We start from the raw sequence: 9,842 nt of genomic DNA on the forward strand, positions 1-9,842 counted from the left end.
AAACTTTTTAAATTTTATTTTCATAAAGTGAAGATTTTTTTTTTTTTTTTTTTAATTTTTCCACTTGAAATTTTTTTTTTTTTTATATAAATTTTATTTACTTTTGAATTCTAATTTATAATTTTATTTTTTTATTTTATTTTTTTTTTGTTAAAACTTTTTGTTCAAAGATTTGAATTTTTTTAATAAAAAAAAAAAAAAAAAAAAAAATTACTTTTTTGAGCTTTTGTTTTTTTTTTATTGTTTCGTTTAACGATATAAAAAAAAAAATTTATATGGGGACATGTATATAAATTAAAAAGTTATCCGAAAATAAAATGCAAAAAAGTTACGATGAGGAGTCGGCGGCGGTGGCGGTGGTAGCGGTGAGGAATGGAGGGGAAAAAAAAAAAACAAAAAACGGATGTAAGTTTTTTGTGAGTGAGGAAGAGAGGGGGCGGAGCAGGCGGCGGGGCGAGGAGGGACAAAAAGGAAGAATAAGAATAATTCGATTTCCCGATTTTGCTGAATTTAAAAAAAAAAAGAAAATTTTTCAATATCCAAAATATTGGATTTGCATTCGTATATTTATATATTTTCGTGCAGTACCACATGCGTGAGTGCGTAAGTGCGTTTGTTCGACCTCCCTGTCCCTTCTCCTCCTCCCAAAAAAAAAAAAAACAAAATGAAGGAATAAAAAAAAAAAACAAAATGAAGGAATAAAAAAAAAAATTTTTTTATTTTCTTGTTAACTCGAATTATTATTATTATTATTTATTTATTTTGTTTCGTAGAAAATTTTCTTTCCCCCTCTCTCTTTCTCTCTCTTTTTCTACATTTAAACCTTAGCAAACAAACGTAGTGTCAATAGAAAGAACAAGAGAAATAAAAAAAAAAATATATAAATCGCGAGTCGTTCGTGATTCGGTTAAATAAAAGTTTTTGCGATAAATAAAAATAAATAAATTTTTTTTTTTTTGCAGTCGTTCATCGAAGCATTTTTTGTTGATAAAAGTTTACAATTTGCTATCGATAACAAAAAAAAAAAGTAAAAGATTAAATAGATTATTATTATTGTTTTTAAATAAGAAAAAGAAAGGTTTTTCGATTTGAAACCTTTTGATCTTTAATTCGTCGCGTCGACGATGACGTCATCGTCGACGTCATCCTTTCCTCTCTCTCTCTTCCTCTCAGAGGGATTTGATTCTTTGATTTAAGTCAAACCCTTTTAAACTTATTATAATCTCTTAAAAATGGCCCCAAGCTTAGAAAATGTTTACAAAATTTTATTTGTTAAAATTCACTTTTGATTTCGAATTAAGAAAACTTTTCTAGAAAAGTGTTTTTCCACTACTTTCACGAAAATTTTCTTATTAAATTTTTATTATTATTAAGAAAAATTTTAACTTTATATAATTTATATATATATATATATTTCACGTCTCTCTCTTTCTCTCTCTCTTTTGCCCTTCTACTCTCATCTTCCTCTTCCCCAACTCCCTTCAATGCCTTAACCCCAATCCCGATCACTAATTTTATTTAATTAAAAACGTTTTACCGGGAACGCGTTTCGAATTCGACATTTTTAGAAAAAAAAAAAAAAAAAAAACATGAAAAAGTTATTTTCATTTTCTGGCATTAAAAAACTTTTTTCTTTTTTTTGTTATCTCGGACATTTGTCGTTATTTTTTTATTTTCTCACAAAGCAACCATCAAAAAATTTTTTCCTTTTTTTTTTTAGAAAAAAAAATCAAATTCGAAATTAAATTAAATTAAATGAATATAAAAAAAAAATCGAAAATTTCCTTTTTTATTATTATTATTAACGTGTTTGTTTTTTACGCGCGTAAATCTTACGAGTATAAAAACAAAAAAAGAAATTTATTTACGTATAATAAGGACGCAACACTTTCGATTGATCGATCGATCGATGAATCGATGAATCGATATTTGGGACAAAGAGAATTTAATTAATTAAAATTTCCCACCCGTCGGCCTACATCGACCTCAAACCAATTTCCGTTTTCCTAAATAATGGAACTCTCTTGTTTTTACATTTGATTTATATATAAAAAAAAAAAATGGCGGTGCCATCATCATCATCGTCATCGTCGTCGTAACTTGTTAGTTTTTTTTTGTACAAAAAAATATTTTAGGGATTTTTAATAATATTATTATTATTGACATCATGGATTTCGATTCGCCGTGTGGCAACGTTTAATAAAGCAGTAGACAATAAATTAATTTTTGTTACGATGATAATGATAATAATATTTTCGAAACGACGATGAGTTAAATGGTAAAATTTAAATTTTTTATTTTTATTTTTTTTGTTTAAACAAATTAAATCGAACGAAATGTCGCGAAAAAAAAAAAAAAAATTGTCGAGGTTGTGAATTTTAATTACGATTGTAAATAAACGCGTCGTTACTCACAACGACAGGGCGACAACAAACAAAAAAAAAAAAAATTTTTTTTAATTTGTTTTTTTTTTTTTTTTTAACATAAAACAACTTTTGAATAAAAAAAAAAAAAAAAAAAATTTGTTTTTGCATTTCAAATGTAATGCAGTCATTTTAAATTGAAAACAGACTTTTTCTCTTTCTCTCTCTCTCTCTCTCTCTCTCTCTCTCTCTCTCTCTCTCTCTCTCTCTCTTCTTTCTCTCTTCTTTCTCTCTTCCTTTCACTCTATTTTTCTGGGAAAACAGAGAAAGAGAGAGGAAAAAAAAAGTTTTTGCCCTTTTTTAAATTGAACTAGTTTTTTATTTTCTAAAAAAAAAAAAAAAAAAAAAAAGTTTTTTTTTTTTTGTTTAACACCGATGTGTTCCTTTTTTTAACTCGATTCGCCATTTTTTTTTTTTTTTAAGAGAGATTTTTCAATTGAAATTTTTTTTTATGTGAATTACTTTGACTTTTATTTTTTTTCTTCTTTCTTAATGTACGTACCTAAGTTTTCTTTTCTTCTTTCTTTTTTATTTCCGGTTCGAGTTTTTTTTCCTTTCTCTCTCACTTTCTTATAATTCATAATAATAATAACTATCGTCTTAATAATAATAATAATAATAATAATAATTTTAATAAACATTTCGATTTAATTTTATTTTATTTTCAAAGCGGAAATTTTTTTTCTTTTTTTTTTTTTTTTTTTTTATTTAAATCTTAAGAAAAAGAAGAAGAAGGAAAAAAAAATTTTTTTTTTTTAATCTTTTATCCCAAAACAAAAACAATACATTAAAAAAAAATGGCGGAAAACTCTTTACAGATAATTTTTTTTTTCACTCCAAAAAAAAAGACGTTTTCCAGATAAAACCCTTTAAAAAAAAAAAAAAAAAAAACGAAATTATCTATCTTTTTGTTTGTTCGTTTGTTTGTTTTTTTGTTTGTCTGTTTTTTACAAGTTAAATTTTTTTTTTTTTTTAAATGTTTTATTCGTTCAACTTCCTGTTAAAATTATTTAAAAACAATACGGGAAATATTTCCTTGTTTTTTTTGTTTTTTTAAATTTAATTTAAAGTTGTTCCGGAATGAAAATGTTTTTCCACCCCCCGCCCCCGTTCTGGAATCTTACGAATGTACGAATCGAACGTTTTATTATTATTATTACTATTATTATTATTATTATTATTATTATTATTATTATTATTATTATTATTATTATTATTATCTATTTACTTAATGTAAAAAAAAAAATTTTTTATCGAATAAAATTTTACGCTGAAAAGATACTAAAAAAATTTTTTTTTCCGTTCGTTTGTTTGTTTGTATTTAAAATTATAATTTAATAATTTTAATTTACAATATTGAATTGTTTGTTTGTTTGTTGTTGTTGTTGTTTATTTTTCCAAAAAGCAACAATCAAATCAATTTCAATTTGTTTTACTATTATTATTATTATTTATTTGTATAAGAAGAACTATCGAAAAAAAATTTTTTTTTTTTTTTTTAATAAAAATTTTAATTTTAAATAATTTTCAAATGATTACATTTCGACTTTGATTTGTTTTTTCTTCCTGGAATTCGCTGGAGAAAATATAAAATCAAATTTTTACTTTTTTTTTTATCGAGTTTTTTTTCTCCAATTTGGAAAATTTTCCAATCGGAAAATTTTTCCTTATACGAAAAAAAAAAAAATTAAAATTTATTTCGATTAATAAACCGTTTTAAATTTTTTAGTCGTTCAAAAAAAATTATTAAAAAAAAAATAAATAAATTTTTCAAACGATTCGTTTACTAAGATAATAATAATAAGGATTAAAAATAAACGTCACGTGATGACGTTTATTTTTAAATGAATTCGAATAGTCTCGATCGCAAGAATGTGATAATAGATGAGTCATGATGAAAAATATTTCCTTTCAAATTTCAAGGTTTTTAAAATTAACTTTTAAATTATTATTATTATTATTTTTATAGATTCGTCTTACGTAAGTAAAGGAAATCACGGATCTGGTGATGCTAACGCACTTCCGGGAGCAACAACGAGTCCGATATTATCGAAATACGAACCACATTTTGATCCTATGACGCCAAGAAACGTCACAGCTTTAGTTGGTAATTCTGCATACCTCACGTGCATAGTTAAAAATTTAGCCAATAAAACGGTAAGAATCACTTTTTTGTTTGTTTGTTTGTACTCGTGCGTTTGTTTTCCTTTTATTTGTTTCCTTTTTCATCTTCTCCTTCTAAACGTTTAAATATATATAACCTTTTGTAAATTTAACGGGAGAAAAAAACAATGGAAAGTGGTTTAATGGATGGAAACGTGTTACGCTAAAAGCCCCTCCCCTCCCCTTCCCTTCTCCCCTCTCTCCTCACGAAAAAAAAAGAAGGAACAAATGAGGCATTTAAAGAGTCTAACCGGGTTTTAATAAAGTAAAACATTTATTTCTCAGGTTTTTTTTTTTTTTTTTTTAAAGATGGTGGCAATAAATAAAATAAATAAATGTTTGTTTAACACGACCATCACTAAAACGCGCTGCAAACTTAAATTATCATTCCAATTTTTTGTTGTTGTTTTTGCAAAAACGATATTTTTTCCGCGTTTTAACTCCGAGTATTTTTTTTTCCAACACCCGCCATTTTTCCTTTGTTTTTTTTTTTTTTTTGGTTGGTATTACGATTACGTCACGACCAAAAAAATAATTTTTTTTTTTTTTTTTGAATAAGTTTTTTGATTAACAAAAATGACGTCATAGATCGTGAAAAAAAAATTTTTTTCTTTTCGGGGGGTAATATTATTAAAAAAGTGTGAAAATTTCGTTTGTTCATTTCCGTTTCCGTTTTGTTGTATTTATTTATTTTTCACCTCGATACGTCTTCGTCGTCGGTCGTGATTTTAAATTCGCGTATATATATATATACATATAAAATTATAAATATAATTTTGTCACGTTTAATTTTTGTTTGTTTTTGACGAGTTTATATTTTCTATAATTACGTTATTTCTTAAATTTAAACTCTGGAAAATTTTATTTAACTTTGATTTTATACGTTTGTACCGTGTACAAACAATGACTAATTTAAACAAACAAACAAAAGACAAAACGATGTTATTTTACACGTTTTTTAATTTAAAAAAAAAAATAATAATATCGCGCCATTTTACCTTTTACATCCGCGATAAAAAAAATAATAATTTGACGGATTAAATACAATAATAAAACGTTTGCGTTTGTTGCATTTTACGATGATGATGATAATAATAATAATAATTAAGATTTTGATTTAATTTAGGAAAAAGGATTGGGGAAATTTATTTTATTAAAAATTAATTCGTTTGTTTTTTTTTTGTGATGAAAGAAATAATTTCTTATTGTTTTATAGCAGACGTTATGTTTGTTGTTGTTTGTTGTTTTAAATATTATTCACGTTTGTACGAAAATTAACCAGAAAAAAAAAATTGTTTTTTCTTTTCCTTTTAATTTAAGGTCGTTGGTTCGTTTTCAATTTAATCTCACGAAGATTTTCAGGACGTCGGGAAAGAAAAAAAAAAAAAATTTGAATTTTAAATTTTTTTACCGAACAAAAAAAAAAAGAATGAAAAAAGGTTTTTTTTCCTTCCTTTTTTTTCCTTTTTTTTTTTCTTCCTCGGTAAAAATTCATTTTGTTTTACTCCTCTGAATTCATTAAGTACTTTTCTGTTAGAAACTAAAAAAAAAATAAAATAAAATAAAATAAAAAAATAAAACCTTTCGGTATAAAAAAAAAAAAAAAAGTGGGTTTAGAAGAAGAAAAATCATCATCGCCGTCATTCGGGGGAGATGGAGGGAGGAGGAGAAAGTGGAAGGAGGGAGGAGGGGAGGAGAAAAAAACGACGTCTCATCGCTCGTGTTATATCATTAATATCACATTTGAAAAAATTTGCAGTAAGTGTAACGTCCGCGTCAAACGTCAAAAAAAAAAAAAATGTTGCGAAAAGTCAAAGGAAAAAAAAAAAAATTGTAAAAGGAAGAAAGGAAAAGTAAAATGAAAAGTTTTTTTTTATTTTTTTTATTTTCGCACAGGTGATTTTTATTCTCAGGTAAATTATTAATTTTGGATTTTTCACAGTCCGTATTTCCGGTTTTTTTTTTTTTTTTTACGTAAAACTATTATTAAGTTTCAAGTTTATGTTCTTATCATTATTATTATTATTATTATCATCATTACTGCCGTTTTATATATATATATTTTGTTTGTAATGATTTTTTTCAGGGCTTTAAACACAACAACAACAAAAATCTGTTATCGAATTACAAATTTTCAATTTTTGAAATTTTTTTTTTTTTACGATAGGGATTTTAGTTTTTGTGGGGGGATTGATTTTATTTTATTTTCTTTTTTATTCTTTTCTTTTTTTTTTCAAGACGTGCTAGTGATTTTTATCCTTTTTTTTTTCTTTTCCGAGGGGGCGGGAGGGAGGGAAAAAGGAAAAAAAAAATTTACCGTTTTGATTACGTCACTTACACACAAAAAGAAAAAATAATAAATTCAATTAATTACGATTTTTTCTCACTCGCGTTAACATAACCTAAATAATAATAATTATTATCATTATCATCATTGTCGTCTTCGTCGTTAATAATAATAATAATAATAAATTATTTTAATGATAAACGACAAAGTTAATAAAAATTTTATTGATTTCATTAATTAAAAAATGAAAAAAGAATTGATTGAATAAAATTATATTGAAGTCATTTTAATATTAATTTTTTTCCCTTCCTCTCCTCCTCCCTTCTTCCCCGTTCTCCCTCTATTCTCCTCGCCTCATTTTCTTTCCTTTTTTTTTCCTTTTTTTTAGACGTTTAATGTTGAATTAAAAAAACTTCAGAAATATAAAATGTCACTGACAAATTGACAATCCTCTAACATTTTGCTGAGTAACACTAATCTCATTAAGTTTTGAAGTGCAACCATTACTCCAGTTTTTTCTTCCTCTTCCTTTTTTCCTTTTTTTTTTTTTTGTTACCCTAAAAATACCTTTTTTTGACATTTTAAACTTTAAAAATACGTTTAATTTCTTTTTCTTTTCCCCTCCCCCACCCATATTTTTTTTTGACTTTTTAATTTTTTTTAATTTGATTATAATATAAAATTTTTTTATTTTTATTTTTTCTTGGACAAAAAAAAAATAACTAACCGAAATATTTTGTATAAATTATTGTTACGAATGGAATTTCAAAGGATTATAAAACGCACGTGGTGAGAGTGTAGTTGTGTTTACCTTATGGAATTTTCAACTAATCCGCCATTTTGTTCTTAAGTGTCATGATATCTTAAATAGATATCATGTTTCGTCTCGGATATATATATACATTCTCATAGAGATAACAAACAATCTTTCGTATCGTGTTTCCGTTTACTTAATCCCCTTTAATCCGCGTTTTCTTCTCCTTACTATTTTTATTATTATTATTATTAACATAATCGTTCGATATTAACGTAATAAAAATTAATAATAATAATTTTTTTGGGTTATTTTATTTAAATAAATAATCATTAATAAATAATAAAAATTGATAAGGAAACTTTGGATTGATAAACAAAAAACTACGTAGTAATGACGTCATCACCTCGTTAAATTTGTTGAAATTAATTTTTTATATTATTATAAAAAACGTTCGCTGCTATAAAATGTCGGAAATCAATAAAAGAGCGGGGAAATTTTTTTAATTTAAAAACTTTTAAGCGGGAAAATTAAAAAAAAAAATGTAAAAATTTTTGTTTAGGTAAAAACGACGACGACGACGTGTAATTAGATTGTTTCATTTTTTTTTTTTCATTGTTTTTAATTAATATTTATAATTTAAATAAATTCATGCATAAATAATTATTATTAACAATGAAGAATCGTAATGATGATGATGATTATAATAATAATAATGATAATAAAACGCGGCTTGGGTAAAATTTAAATGTTGTACGCGTTTACGTTTTTTTTTTAAAAAAAAAAAAAAACCTAACGGAAACGGAAATGAAATTTTTTTCAGTTTTTTTTTTTTACTTATTTTATGTGTTTTGTTACGTCATTGTAAAAAAAAATAACGTGACGTCACATAAAGAAAGAAAACAACGACAATAACGACGTAATTCTATTTCCACGACCGAAAGAGTAAAATAATTTTCTTAACAAATTAATTTTTTTTTACGAACGCGGATTAAAGATTATATATTGAATAATAATAATAATAAATAATAATTAAAGATTAAATTTATTATGTAAATCAAGTTTTAATAATAATAATAATATTAAAACAAGGAAAAAAATAAAAAAAATTTCTTTTCTTTTTTTTTCGTATCGTTTGTTAATTTGTTTTTTGATTTGTTTGTTTGTACGACATGATTTTAAATTAATATTTATAAAATCAATAAAAAAAACTTGTAATGAAGAAAGTAATAATAATAATAATTTATCGATTATTAATTTTTTATTTTATTAATTTAATTTTGACGTATTACTAAATTTTAAAAAGATGGAGGGAAAAAAAATCGATAAATCGATAAATCAAAATCATTTTGTGTTGTAAAAAAAAAAAAGAAAAAATTTTTTTTTTTTTTTTTAATAACAATAATTTTTATTTTATTTTCTTCTGCTTTTTTTTTCGCTTTTACGTCACGGAGTAAATTTAAAATTTGTTTTTTTTTTTTTTTTTATTGTAACGTCAGGGAAAAAAAAACGATTAATTGATGTCTTTTACACATTTTAGACGTGTATTTAACCGTTTATATATTAAAAAAAAAAAACAATATTGCTTTTAAAGAAAAAAAAATATATAATAATAATAATAATAATAATAATAATAATATATATATATTTTTATCGTTTCATTGAAAAGTCAAAGTTTTATTTTTATTTATCGATTTTCGATAATAGCAAATAGCCATTTTTAATATCCGTTAACGTCAGTGACAAAAAAAAAAAACTCAAATCTACTTGATTGAAAGAAATTTTTCATTTACGAGGATGGGGGTGGGAAATAATAATAATAATACTTTTTTTCCCAGGTATTTATTATTATTATCATTATCATCGTGACGCGTTTTTTTTCCCCCGTTAGAAATGTTTGTTTTAAAATAATAATAAAATTCGTAAGAAACGTTTGACAATAACGAAAATTATTATTATTACTTTCTTTCTTTTTTTTCGGAAGGAAGAGGGAAGGGGAAGGGGAGGGAACAGGGAAACAGAGGAGGAAGGTTTTTATTTTTTTTCGGGGTAAAATTTATTACTCAGTATACGAAAAGTAATTTAACACCTTACGAGTTGTAAAAAAAAGGATTGAATCGGTTTCGTATTATGATTATTATCTTAAATCAAATTTCAAACAAAGGTATAATGTGTGTGTGTGTGGGGGGGGGTAGATGGGGAGAAGGGGGAAGGT

The 9,842-nt window shown here is 24.5% G+C and overlaps 1 protein-coding gene across 1 annotated transcript in view; it reads left to right on the forward strand.

The window, feature by feature from the left end:
* Positions 1-4,499: 4,499 nt before the first annotated feature.
* Phum_PHUM385160 (uncharacterized protein) overlaps positions 4,500-9,842 on the forward strand; it is a gene marked incomplete at both ends in the record, with an annotated part of 16,086 nt that continues 10,743 nt past the window's right edge. Inside the window, one exon of the mRNA XM_002428434.1 lies at positions 4,500-4,580. Coding sequence (XP_002428479.1) covers positions 4,500-4,580 — 81 coding nt within the window. The remainder of the gene's footprint in view (positions 4,581-9,842) is intronic.

The sequence above is a fragment of the Pediculus humanus genome, genomic scaffold (assembly GCF_000006295.1).
Source record: "Pediculus humanus corporis 1103172107866 genomic scaffold, whole genome shotgun sequence".
NCBI lineage: Eukaryota > Metazoa > Arthropoda > Insecta > Psocodea > Pediculidae > Pediculus > Pediculus humanus.